Here is a 14232-nt window from a genome sequence, read left to right on the forward strand (position 1 = left end):
AGTGGCCCGTGTTTGGAAGCTCACACTTACTCATGAAGAAGAAGTGTGGGCACTGGCCCAAGAGGAAGGCACTGGCAGCACTCGGCTCACATGACAGCAGGAACTTGGGTTCAGATGAGGACATTTTAGACCTGAGGTATAGATGGAGGGTGGATAGAAGCAGGAGAACAGGAGGCATGGGGCAGTGACCCCAGTGAGCTGAGCGACATCTCCATGGAAGACGGTGGCCCACGGTCAGGGGCAAAGTCCTCAAGCTGTGAGTACAGGTCCTGGTGCCAGCGTATCTGTGGATGGTGCATGTATGTGCTTGTACCTGTGCATGTATAGGTGACACTGTGGGTAGCGGAGGAACGGGGGCCACTGTAACCGCCCTGTACATACATACATTAACAGGAAACAATGCCCTTATTTAACATGTGTCCTAATAAATATGATTTTTATACTTTTTATTGTTTATTTGTTTAACAGTATGACCAGGCACCACCCTTGGATTTCCTTTTTTTAAAAAAAAAAATATGTTTTTATTGATTTTTAGAGAGAGAAGAAGGGAGAAGAAGAGAGAGATAGAAACACTGATGAAATCCTGAGAGAATCATTGATCAGCTACATTCCCTACTAGGGACTGAGCCTACAACCTGGGCATGTGCCCTGACCAGGAATCAAACTGGGGGCCTCTTGGTGCATGGGTCGATGCTCAACCACAGCCACACCGGCCAGGGATGATTTTTGTACCTTTTTTTGTAAATTTTTTTAAGTGCTGTGAAAACTGCTTTTGGAAAATATAGCTCTTTGATTTTGTAGGGCACCCCTGACTGCAGTTTCTGTGGCCTCCATATCACTCACATCACAGCCAGGCTTTAGTGACTCTGAGACTGGTACTTTGAGGTGATTGCATGGAAATGCCTGGATATGCCTGAGGGGGCAGCAGTGACACTCCCCAGAGCACCCCCACCCCCACCCCTCCGCAACAAGTCCCTGAGGTCTCTATCCAGAGGCTTCTGGACATCACTTGTTATAAGGGACCCCTGGTGGAGAGGCCTGAGCATGTTCCCTGAACACATTGCAGCCACAGCCTTTGACCTGAGAACCTTTAAAGTACAAACACCAGCAAACACACTGGCCGATACCCAGGCCCGTGCAAGTGGAAGTCCCAGGAGGGAGCTCTCACAGGTCACCCCAGTTCCTGGGGCCTGTATTGCTTCATGTCCAGTCCTGTTCAATGACTACATGGTCTTAACAGCTCAATAAAACTCTTTGTACACGGGGTGGAAGAGGGGATAATCCTCCGGGCCTAGTTAACAGTTCTGCAGAACTGGCTGAACTGTCATAAATCCTGCCAATCTTAAGAAACTTGCCAACCTCTACTAAACTAAAATTGGAATTGCGCAAATACAGGGTAGAGGCAATCATGGACTTTACCAAATAGCTAAAATGAAATTCTTCCAGAAAGCATTTTAAAACTACCATCTTTTTTCATTATAAAAGAAACATGTTCCAGCCCTAGCTGGTTTGGCTCAGTGGATAGAGCATCAGCCTGCAGACTGAAGGGTCCCAGGTTTGATTCTGGTCAAGGGCACAGGCCCAGGTTGCAGGCTCCATCCCCAGTGCGGGGTGTGCAGGAGGCAGCTGATCATGATTCTCTCTCATCATTGATATTTCTATCTCTCTCTCCCTCTCCCTTCCTCTCTGAAATCAAGAAAAATCTACTTAAAAAATAAACATGTTCTATGTAGAAATTCTGGAAACTAAAGATAAATCGAAAATTTAAAATGGAAATATTCTACAAGTATACAGCCCACATAAACCCTTGTTAATAAGCCAGTGTATCACCTCCTAGTGATATATTTTGGCTACACATATACACATTTAAAAAAAAACATACAAAAGAGATCAGAAGGTACCTAATATTTTGTAACCCTTTCCCATGGGTGATTAAATAACTTTAACAACCTGATTTTTAACTCCTAATAATCCACGGTAGCTATGATTTCATTCAACCAATCCTTTATTGTTGCACAATTACATGATTTTTCATTTTTACAATCATAAAGCAGGCTTGATGAGCATATGTGTAGCTATGGCCTCATTCAAATTATTACCATTATTGGAGTCCGACGGTCTGCACCCACCACCAGCCCCACCCATCCAGGTGGAGAAGGCCAAGGCCATGGCCTAAAGGGAGGAGCAGAGCCTAGACAATTCCTTTGATTAGAGGGAAAACAAGAAGAAGGAGCGAAGCAACCGGACAGAGAGCGCCTGGCGGGGGGGCGGGGGGGGGGGCTGTGGGCCCTGGGGCTGCCACCATGAGGAAGGATGAAGATGAGTGGAAAGAATTTGAGCAAAAAAGAGGTTGACTAGTCTGGCTGGTGTGGCTCAGTAGTTGAATGTTGACCTATGAACCAGGAGGTCACAGTTCGACTTCTGGTCAGGGCATATGCCTGGGTTGTGGGGCATGCAGGAGGCAACTCATCAATGATTCTCTCTCATCATTGATGTTTTTTTCTCTCTCTCTCTCCCTTCCTCTCTGAAATCAATAAAAATAGATTTTTTTTTAAAAAAAAAGTTTGACTACAGAAGCCTCACAGTTCAGGTGATGCAAATAAGTGAAGAGGAAGAAGATGACAGTGAAAAAAGAGAAGATCCAGGTGATAATTGGGAAGAAGGGGAAGGTGGTGGTGGTGGTGTAGAAAAATCTTCAGGTCCCTGGAATAAAACAGCTCTGATACAAGCACCCCCTGCTCCAGTAATTGTTACAGAAACCTTAGAACTGGCAATGACTAATGGTGTCTATAGACCTCCTGGAGCCAGGTTAACCACAAGGAAAACATCACAAGGGCTACCAGAAAACATACAGTGATACACCATTCCCATCCCTGCAGTCCATTGCCAAGAAGGTAGAAAGCCAAAAGGATAGAGAAATGGAGAAGAGCTTTGAAGTCATTAGTAAGACACAAAACTAGAGGCAGAGATGAGGTTTCAAAAAACCAGGCCCTTAAACTTCAGCTAGACAACCAGAACACTATGCTTAAAAATAAAAAAAATAAAAAACACACAGTACAATTAAGGAATGGTCTTTGCTAACCCTTCTAAGGTAACTAGACCACACTAATCACCATGAACAGCCATTATCATCTGATTTCTGCTGACTGACAGCAACCAATGCAGACCCCTCTATATAAGTGACCAGCCCTGTTGCACTATGGAAGTTTCAAGTGTCACAACTGCTCTTCATGTATATTGAATTTAGAGAGATTGTAATAAAAACACACGCGCGCGCGCACACACACACACACACACACACACACACGGCAGTCAATGGTTATTTTAAAATCTTTTTATGTTCAGGTACCGAGCCTTTGTAAGGTTGAGTACCTCAAATTTGCTGCACTCATGTGGACTCATGTGATCACAACTTCTGGATTAGAAAGTTACAGCTGTTAAGTGGCGATGCAAAACTTGCAACCAGCTCTGCTGGATACCTATCAGAAATCCTGCAGAGAATCATCTCTGAGTTTTGACCTGCTATAAAAGATGATTTTTTGTTGTTGTTAATCCTCATCTGAGGCTATTTTTTCCATTGATTGTTTTTTTTTAGAGAGAGTGGAAGGAAAGGGAAGAGACAGAGAGAAACATCAATGTGAGAGAGACACATTGATTGATTGCCTCCTGCATGTGCCCCAATTGGGGTCAGGCTGCAACTGAAGTATGTGCCCTTGACACCGGAATCAAACCTGAGACCCTTGAGTCTGAGGGTCAACACTCTAATCACTGAGTCAAACTGGTGAGGAGATATATATATTCAGAGAGAGAGGGAGAGAGAGAGAGAGAAACTTCAATGATGAAAATCATTGATTGGCTGCCTCCTGCACGCCCTGTATTGGGGAACAAGTTTGCAACCAGGGCATGTGCCCTGACCGAGACCTGCTGGTTCATAGGTCAGCACTCAACCACTGAGTCACACCAGTTGGGCAAAAAGGTGAAGATTTAAGTGACCTTAATTAACCTGTCCTGTGCCCCACCCACCAGGAATGCTCTCTGTAGCGGGCTGTGGCTGTTAGACTTCCTGGAAGGTGCTGTTTTCAAAAGAACAGATGTGTTCAGACACTCTGTGTAGGGCTGTGATTTCTAATTTAAACTTTGATTTGTATTCTGAGGTAACCACAGATTCAATGAAACTTGGGTCCACCAAGTGGGAAGGGGGCATGGGAGGGAATAATCCTGTTTCTTTTAGTAATTTTTTTTTATTTGAACTGTGCTTTCTCTATGCTCCACATTAATGCCTTTTTCCTTTTTTTTTTTTTTCCTTTGACTTGGAAGAAGTTCTTTGACAGAGCATATTGCTTGGTTAAGTAAGTGACCTGAAATATGCATTAGAATTGTGAAATTGCCAATCCCTGGAGGGGAACCAAATAGCCTTTGATGTAAGGGGCAATAGATGCAGGGAGCTCTACTTCAGGTACTGCTATAGCCTCCTGGAATCAGGTCTAACTGTAAAGTTAACTGCAGTGACAAGAGGATGATTTCTGCTCAGGCCAAAGGACTCACTGATCTGTTCTTATAAATTCAAAGCAACATGAGCAGAACCTCAACTTAAAACCCACTTAGGTTTCATGGATCTTGCATGGTCTCTGACAATTCCAGATATACCTGTCCCAAACTTTTAAGTTATTGGACATTCTGTAAATGTAGCAATTATCCCAGGGTAGCTCTGTTATCAACCCTCTGGTGTGTCTTTAAAGTCAGGGGTGAACAACAGGTGATATAACTTCTCTTTTTGATAATTACAGCTTAAACTATCCAGTCATTTATTAAACCTGAAAAGGGACTTCAGGAAGATACCCAGGATTACTGAAAAGTTTCTGTCCATCTAATGAGACAGCCTGGCAATTTCCTAGTTTTGTATCTTTGGTTCAATAGAAATATGTCAAAGTGGTGTGTGACTACTTGATGCAGAGTCTGGGTTTCTCTGTAATAAATCCCTTTGCCTAATGGCAGGAGTTGCAGACTTGCTACTGGCAAGAGTGAAGCAAGTGGGTAGGTAAAACTATACTGATATGGGAGCCTATTTCTATGGAAGTTGAATCTTGATAAGTGTTAACACAGGAATCAGACTCCTGGTGGGTTACAGGATCTCCTGACGGACCTGCCAACCATTTCTTTTTCTTTATTTTTTTAAAAAACTGTTGTGAAAATCAGTACGCCTATGGCCAGAGGCTGCTATAGGTGCCAGTGGCCAGAGTGGCAATAACAAACTACTAGCACACCTGGGCTCCCACCCTGACTCCTCTCGGACAGAAGACATCTGAGTCACCTGGAAGGAAGAAGGTATAGTGGGTCTCTGCCAAGACCACACTAGCCACTCTTTCCATCCTGCCCACCCCAAACTGCACCCAACAGCCCTCACACCAAGGCAAGGACTCAGGGCATTCCCTCCCTCCTCAAGATTCCATGCCTCTCTCCCCATCTGGTGGGCTGGGGGCCTGGTGTCCGTCTACTCCCAACCTGCCAGTTTCCTGTTGGGTTTGCCTGGACAGGGAATTTGAGCAGGAAGGCACTGCTTGTCTGCCTTGGATCTCGAGTGCAACACCCTGCATCCCGATGAGCACTGAGGAGGGCAGTACCTGCGCTGTCTGGTGTACACAGACCATTGGCTGAGCTGGGCCATCTGAGAGGTACCAACTCCCTCTGGGCGGATATGGCCAAGGTGAAACCAAAGGCTAGTCCAGAAGCTGCCTAGACAAAGGGGCTGTCACAGCAGAGGGCCCCACTGCTGGCAGAAACTGGTCCCTTTCCAATGCTGACTCTTCCACTGGCACATCCTCAGAGCATTCCAGGAGCTGCTGGTACTCAATGTGGGATCCAGGTCCAGCTCTGCCCCAGCCCCAGATATGCCAGGAGCCCTGCCAAGGCTTCGGGGTGTGCAGACCCCCAGAAAGGAACACACAGCAAGAGCAGAAGTTCCTGCCAGCTGTCCTCCAAGCGGGGTCACTGTCAGAGAAGTATGGGAGGTTAAGAGTCCAGCCAAACCAGCCAGGAGAGGGCAGAGCCATGACTTCCTAAAAGCAGTGACCCCAGGCTTGGAGGCTCTGCCCCTCCTGACCCACTTCTACCCTGCTCCATCTGCGGCAGGGCCCACAGGCCACCTGTGTGGACACAGGGAAGGATTCCAGGACTGAAGAAGGGAGAAAAGATCAGGGACATTTCTCCCCAGCTCCTTGCCTGTGGGAGTCACTTTGCCTCCACCTACAGTCCTGCCTCTCTCAAGGTTTCCCTCTCTGCACTACCCTTCCCAGATGCCAGGGATCATCCCTGTCTCTTCCAGGAGTATGACTACCATTGAGGTTTAAACACTCTGCTCCCACCTTTGTAGCTTATGCCCTTATGAGACCCTCAGACTGCCCCAACCAGAGTGTTCTTGTTTCCTGCTGGGACTCGGACTATTACAAACACCCTGGATTTCCCAGTGCAGTAACCAGCCCTACTGCTCAACAAGCAGTCTTGGCTCTAGGACTGGAGGTATGGCCAGACCAATGTGTCCCCACAGCGCCCCCGCACCCCAGATCCAGCCAAGTGCGAGGCTGCTCTCTGCAGGTCTTCAGTAGGCTCCAGCCCACTGGCCAGCCTTCTGGGATTCTGAGTCCCAGTGGCTCAACCTAGAGCCTCGTTCCCTCCGGGCACCCTTCCTTTATTTTGTATTTTATTTTTTAATATATTTTTATTGATTTCAGATGGAAGGGAAAGGAAGAGAGAGAGAGAAACATCAATGATGAGAGAGAATCATTGATCAGCTGCCTCCTGCATGCCTCCTACTGGGGATCAAACCCACAACCCTGGCATGTGCCCTTGACAAGAATTGAACCCAGGACCCTTCAGTTCGCAGGCCAATGCTCTATCCCCTGAGCCAAACCAGCTAGGGCAGGGCACCATTCCTCTATGACTTCACCCACTGGTCACCTAGGAGACAATGCGAAACATTCCACCCAGAGCCTGGGCCTTCAGGAGGCAGGAACAGCAAGCCCAGCCCGCCCAGAGGACTCCCTGTCCTATGTAAACGAGGACACCACTAGCCCATGTTTAACAGGTGTGCAGAGGACAGCCTTAGAGGTGCTGGGTGTTAACAACATGGATGATGCTACTGTTCTCAAGCGACGGGGCTACATTGTGGGGATAAATCTGGGAGAGGGCTCTTTCGCAAAAGTTAAATCTGCGTACTCTGAGCGCCTGAAGTTCAACGTGGCAGTCAAAATCATTGACCGCAAGAAAGCCCCTGCAGATTTCTTAGAGAAATTCCTTCCCCGGGAAATTGAGATCCTGATCATGTTGAACCACCGCTCCATTGTCAAGACCTATGAAATCTTTGAGACGTCAGAGGGCAAGGTCTATATTATCATGGAGCTTGGGGTCCAGGGCGATCTCCTCGACTTCATCAAAAACCAGGGAGCCCTGAATGAAGATGAAGCTCGCAAGAAGTTCCACCAACTGTCATCAGCTATCAAGTACTGCCACGATCTGGACATTGTCCACCGAGACCTGAAATGCGAGAACCTCCTCCTCGATAAGGACTTCAACATCAAACTGTCTGACTTCGGCTTCTCTAAACGCTGTCTGCGGGATGACACCGGCCGCCTGACCCTGAGCAAGACCTTCTGTGGGTCAGCGGCATACGCAGCTCCTGAGGTCCTGCAGGGCATCCCCTACCAGCCCAAGGTCTATGACATCTGGAGCCTGGGCGTGATCCTCTACATCATGGTCTGTGGCTCCATGCCCTACGACGACTCCAACATCAAGAAGATGCTGCGCATCCAGAAGGAGCACCGTATCAATTTCCCTCGTTCGAAACACCTGACAAAGGAGTGCAAGGACCTCATCTACCGCATCTTGCAGCCAGATGTCACCGTACGGCTGCACATTGATGAGATCCTCAGCCACAGCTGGATGCAGCCCAAGCCCCGGGCCCTGTCCCCTGCAACTACCAGCAAAGATCGAGGGAGCCTCCTGGGCACCAAGCCTTTGCAGACCACCGGACCCAGCGCTGAAAAGAAATCTGTCACCCACTTGGAGTCCCAGGAGGAGGCACAGCACAAGAAGATGTCAAGACCCCAGGAGGAGACTGAAGAAGCACAGGTCTCCGAGTTTGAGGATGGGAGCCTCGCCCATACAACTGGGCATCTGAGCGGGGACGCTTTAGAAGGGTGCTCCTCCAAGTTCCCAGATACACAGACCCAGTGAGCCTCTCACAGGGTCTAGGGGTTGGCAGGAAATGAGGCCTACTTCACAGCTGTGAACAAAAACTGAATTGAATACTTAAGTTTAACCGTATGTGCCAAGTGGTTACCATGTGACACTGTAGATCCACCATGCCCAGCACACCAAGACCTGCAAGGGAGAAAAGGACCTTCTGAAACTTCTATTACCTTGGTCCGGACACAGCAGGGAAAGGCCTCAAACTGTTTCCAACTGTTCTTGCAAGTACTGTAGGAATGCATAGGATCACCCCAAACCCAAGCACACTGAAGGCTTGCAGTTGTCAACCATGACTGAGCAATAATGTTGATGTTATCTGAGGTGGCAGGCAAGATGCCTGCATTTTGCAGTGTTTGGGTGAGTTGCTGCACAAGCCAAGGAGACACTGGGTGATTAATTCAACAAGGGATTGTTGGTTAAACTGAAGACTTCACTTGGAATCCAAAAATCTTAACAAATCTCTTGTACTTTGAGCCACATATTTTCCCTGAAAAGTATGCATTTTTTCCAGCAAAATTGTGTTGTGATTTTGAGGAATGAACTTAGATGGGTTGGTGGAACTTATTTAATGGCATACTGTACTAAAATATGTGTGATGGGTGAATAGGCTGTCCATTGTACCATTTACTTCGTTGAATACTCAGACATGGTTTGGCAAGATAAAAACTCTGTAACATACTTGATAAAAGTCAATAAAAGGTGCACATATGAAAAAGAAATACTTTTTTTTATGATACATTTCTCGAGGTGAAATTGCTGGGTCCACAGTATGCAAACATTTTAGTGAGATAATAAACATTAGAGGAAGTGTTAAATCCATTTTCAGAAATCTACCTGGGGCCCAAAGAGAACATAAAACCTATAAAAAATAGATTTCTAAATATTTAAAAAATTTGTTGACTCTAAGGCTGGTGGTAAAGGGACTAAATAGTGGGACTTAGACAAAAAGTGGATGCTGTAACAGGATGACTTACCTCTAAGACAGGCTGACAGCACAGCTCCAGAATGTGCTGAGGGTGACTGTCCTTGTGGCACTGCGGGGCCCTCTGCCCATCGTGAGCTGAGAGAAGTTCATTTCTTCTCTCCTATCTCCCCTTTGCTCCTCCCAGCCAGTAACTGTCAATGGGAGTGGAGCCAGCCCCTATAGCTTACAATGGCATTTCTGTAGGAGGGGTTGTTGTGCCCAGATTTCAAAGTTCCCAAGACCCCCAGGGAGCCAGTCAGTCTGATGCAAAAGCAAAGAGTCTTTAATGCAAGCCGGGTTGCGCTCCCCGTTCACCAGACCCACCGACACAGCGGAAAGTCCAGTGGCCGAGAGCGCGAGGCCTGATGGGACAGGGGGTTTTAAAGGGGGGTGGAGTGAGGGCAGGAGAGGGGACTGTGGGCCCTGCCAATTGGCCAGGTGCGAGTTGGTACAGGATGTGGTCATAGTGATGGCGTGCACTTCCCTTGATTATTATTGGTTAGTCCAGAGAAATCCTGGGTGTGGCTAGCAGCAGCTTTTTCCGGTGAAGAAGCACATGGCTCTGTCCCAAGATGGAGGACCCAAGGCAAGATGGAGGGCACAGTCCTCGCCCGGCTCCCGCTGCTGCCGCTTGAACACACCGCAAGGCAGGATGGCCCTCCCGCACAGCACCTGCAGCCGGCCTGCGGGCGGACCAGGACTCCCGCAGCGGTGCGTCTGGGCGGCACAGGCCCAGCACACGGGGTGCGGCCGGTGGAGCGGCCCAGCTCCACCGGCCGGTGCACTGCAGCATGGTGGCCTCCCCGGGCACGCGCCCCACTCCGCTGCCGCCGCTGCTGCACTGGGGCCGGGGTCCACGCGGCACGTGTGGGCCCGGTCGGGGCTGGGGGGGGCAGCAGGCGGGTGGCAGCCCACGCCGGGCTCCCGCCGTGGGCCGGGGAGCCAATGCCCCCCCTCATGGGGCCTGGTGGCCGGCCCACGCAGGCCCCAGTCCCCCCCGACCGGCCCCGAGGGCGGCACGGACCCCCGGCCCCAGCGCGGGCAAGCGGGGAACCGACCACGGGGGAAGGGAGGAAAGAGCCAGGCGGTGAGGCCTTCCACTCCCACGACCTCCCCCGTGGTCAGTCGCCGCCTGGCCCCACCCCTCGGCCCGCTGCTGGCCACCACGCAGCTGGTCCGGACACTCGGCCCCGCTCCGGGGAGGCCAGGCCCTACGGTGGGCGCGGAGGGATTCCAGAGCCCTGTCACAGTAATGGGAGGGGGAAGGTGTACACTTGAACTTAGGAGTCCGATATCCTGTGCAATGAAGACCTTTTATATTTCTCACATGACTTTCAAATGTTGCTCCAGATCTTCATCTGGGTGAAAACCCTGCATCTAAAACCTGTAATATTTGAACCTCCCTAACTCCATTTTATAGAGAGAAAAACTAGTTTTTGAATGGATTTTCAAGAAACACAAAGGTATTTACTAAGTAAACAGACAGAAGACTATATTAATCATTTGTTTTGTTCTTGGCTTTCCAAGACTTGTTTACCATTGCACAAAAATCCTATCTCTAGTGGCAATGCTGCTAGTGGTATCTGTATCCGAGTCATTTATTTAACACCGCTGGTCAGACTACACCAACAGCTGTTGCAGAATAAATAATTCAGGTGCAAACATCTGGTAATTCATTGTGGCTCTAGTGTAGTCTTATTCCAGAATGCATTTAGTTTATAACATTACTTTGCTTTCATGTCTTCTTTATATTACAGAATTTAAAATATATATATATATATATATATATATATATATATATATACATATATATATATATTGATTTCAGAGAGGAAGGGAGAGGGAGAGAGATAGAAACATCAATGATGAGAGAGAATCATTGATTGGCTGCCTCCTTCATACCCACTACTGGGCATGGAGCCCACAAACCTGGCCATGGAGCCCACAAACCTGGCATGTGCCCCGACTGGGAATTGAACCCTGATTTCCTGGTTCATAGGTTGACACTCAACCAGGGAGCCACATTGGCCAGGCATACAGTATTTTTTAAAATCTTTATTGTTGTATTACAGATGTCTCCCCTGGTGGTGCCACCTCCTGTTTCTCACACATTGGCTAGTTTTTCTCACATGCTGTACCAGGGTTGGTACATGAGACCACGAGACTTTGCTCAGTTTCCAAAGTGCCCGGATTTTAAGGAATGTTATGATTTTTTAAGGCAACAGAGCAGGACTGCCTCATGGAAAGTGTTCCTATGAACCCAGAGGGCAGGGTGGGATGGAGTCAGCTGTAATTACCCCCCACCGGGAGCACAGTTGCTCACCTGACACATCCCCCAAATGAGCTGGTAGGCCTTTACTGAAATACTACAGTAATTGGGGAAAGCCAAATCCAGCATTGGGACCCCTGCTGCAAAAGAATAGTCTTCCAGCAGTCTAAGTCAGTGTCCTTTCAGAGAAAAGAACTCGAGTCCCAATGGCCAGAGCACTTATGTATTTGTCATTCCTCTTGGACTCGTTCCTGGCAATCATCCTATCTAATAAAAGAGAAACATGGTAATTAGTGTAAGACCGCTACCCTTCCCATTGGCTAATCAGGGTGATATGCAAATTAACTGCCAGCCAAGATTGCAGCCGGCAGCCAGGCAGCTTGAAACTAACATGAGGCTTGCTTGCTTCAGTGATGGAGGACTCCAACGTTCCCCGCCTGCCTTGCCCGCCTCTGAGCCTGAAGTTTGAAACATTGTAACAAATATAGAAGCTAAACAAAACCCTAGAAACCTGCTTTCAGTGAGCCAGGATCTCAGAGCTGGAGTTATACATTGTTTCGATTATAGAACACAAACAATCCAGATACCTGCTTTCAGCAGCAGAGGCCTCAGAGATGGAGCCAGAACTAAAGCTGGCCCAGAATAAAAAGAAAAAGAAAAAAAGGAGCAGTTGGGAGCTTCAGCCCTCAGCCCCTCACCCAGACTGGCCAGGCACCCCAGTGGGTACCCCAACCCTGAAGGGTGTGTGACCAGCTGCAAACAGCCACCATCCCCTCACCCAGACTGGCCAGGCACCCCAGTGGGGACCCCCACCCTGAAGAGTGTGTGACCAGCTCCAAACAGCCATCATCCCCTCAGCCAGGCTGGCCAGGCACCCCAGTGGGGACCCCCACCCTGATCCAGGACACCCTTCAGGGCAAACCAGCCAGCCCCACCCATGCACCAGGCCTCTATCCTATATAGTAAAGGAGTAATACGCCTCCTAGCACCGGGATCAGCAGGACAGGAGGCAGCGCCCAAACCCCCTGATCGCCCTGCGGCTCTCTGTGTGACAGTGGGCGGGGCCACAACCTCCCTATCAGCCCTGCTCTGTTCATGACAGGGGAAGGCACCCCAACCCCCTGATCAGCCCTGCTCTGTGCCTGATAGGGGGGAGCTCCCCAACCCCCTGATCGCCCTAAGGCTTTGTGTGTGACAGGGGGCGGCGCCCCAACCCCTGATCGACCCTGCTCTGTTCGTGACAGGGGAAGGCACCCCAACCCCCTGATCAGCCCTGCTCTGTGCCTAATAGGAGGGAGCTCCCCAACCCCATGATCGCCCTGTGGCTCTGTGTGTGACAGGGTACAGAGCCCCAACCCCCCTGATGGGCCCTGATCTGTGCGTGACAGGGGGTGGTGCCGCAACCTCCCCATCAACCCTGCCTTAGTGTGACGGGGGCGGTGCCCCAACCCCCCAATCGGCCCTACCCCGAGCGTGACTGAGGGTGGCATCACAACCTCCCAATCCGCCCTGCTCTGTGCATGACAGGGGGCAGTGCCCCAACTCCCCAATCGGCCCTGCTCTGAGCCTGACCAGGGGCTGCACCTAGGGATTGGGCCTGCCCTCTGCCACCCGGGAGCAGGCCTAAGCCAGCAGGTCGTTATCTCTCGAGGGGTCCCAGACTGCAAGAGGGCACAGGCTGGGCTGAGGGACCCCCCCCCCCCGAGTGCACAAATTTTTGTGCACTGGGCCTCTAGTCTACGTATATAAATCCCTAATATACAAATAGACCGAATGGCAGAACAACTGAACTGAACTGGTCACTATGACGTACACTGATCACCAGGGGGTGCGTGCGGAACATGGCGGGCATCAGCCGCAGTGGGATGCTGGAGCAGGTGGGTGGGGGCACCAGGCCAAGGTGGGGTGCCAGTCGCTGTCATCGGGGTGAGCCTCTGGTGGTTACTGAAAATTCTTTGTTCTCATGCATTGCCGGCCCACCCCGTGCTTGCACCTGCTGCCAGCGCTGGCCCCACTTTCACCCACAGCCACTGCTGGAGCCACTGCTCGCACCTGCTGCTGGCACCTGGTGCCAGTCTCAATTGCTAGGTGCTGTCAGTGGGTGCAAGTGGTGGCTGCCAGCCCCAATAGCCCCTGAGGGCTTCTCCACCTCCTCTTGCTCCTGAAGGGCGACTGGGGCAGCAGCCATGGCTCGCACCCCCTGATGGCACCGGCCCCAATCGCTCCATGCCGTCAGTAGGTGTGAGTGGGGCTGGTACTGTCAGTGCATGGGAGCAGAGGCTAGGGGAGTGGGGACTGCTGGCAGAGTGGGGACCAGGGGCTGCAGTGGGAGGAGCCAGGTGGGGGAGTGGGGGATGGGCCAAGACCTTCCCCTTTGCCCACCACAGTTCCTTTCAAGGTGCACAAATTCATGCACTAGGCCCCTAGTTTTGAAAATAAAAATCCTTGTGTGCTTTTTCAAAAGTGACTAAATCAGAGAGAAAGGAAAAGTAAAAGGGAGGACTGGCTGGAAGAGGAGAAAGTGATTTTTCTGGAGAGAAGAAGACTATTGAAAGAGGCAGAAGTGAGAGGAATTGGAGCAAGCACAAAAGGGGAAATGAGATGTTCCTTCCCCCAAGAGGATGGTATTTGCCTCATTGGCAGAACTCAGATTTAAGGGATATATTCCTCACCTGGGGTCCCATCAGCGCAATGAGATTCTGTCCAGTGCCTCAGCTTCCCAGCTGGGCCTGGTGGTGCTGCCTCCTGGTTCTCA

The 14232-nt window shown here is 49.9% G+C and overlaps 1 protein-coding gene, 1 non-coding gene and 1 pseudogene across 2 annotated transcripts; 2 read left to right on the forward strand and 1 right to left on the reverse strand.

The window, feature by feature from the left end:
- The first annotated feature begins 32 nt into the window (after positions 1-32).
- Positions 33-3109, forward strand: LOC132224676 (protein CDV3 homolog; annotated as a pseudogene).
- A 4013-nt stretch (positions 3110-7122) lies between these two features.
- Positions 7123-8229, forward strand: LOC132224679 (testis-specific serine/threonine-protein kinase 1-like). Its single transcript, XM_059679784.1, has one exon. The coding sequence runs from the start codon at positions 7123-7125 to the stop codon at positions 8227-8229; it is 1107 nt and encodes a 368-aa protein (XP_059535767.1).
- A 163-nt stretch (positions 8230-8392) lies between these two features.
- On the reverse strand, positions 8393-8524 carry LOC132225401 (small nucleolar RNA SNORA9). The gene has a single exon (XR_009450913.1). It is a non-coding gene; the product is annotated as a small nucleolar RNA SNORA9 (small nucleolar RNA).
- Positions 8525-14232: the final 5708 nt, after the last annotated feature.

The sequence above is a fragment of the Myotis daubentonii genome, chromosome X, assembly GCF_963259705.1.
Source record: "Myotis daubentonii chromosome X, mMyoDau2.1, whole genome shotgun sequence".
Lineage (NCBI taxonomy): Eukaryota > Metazoa > Chordata > Mammalia > Chiroptera > Vespertilionidae > Myotis > Myotis daubentonii.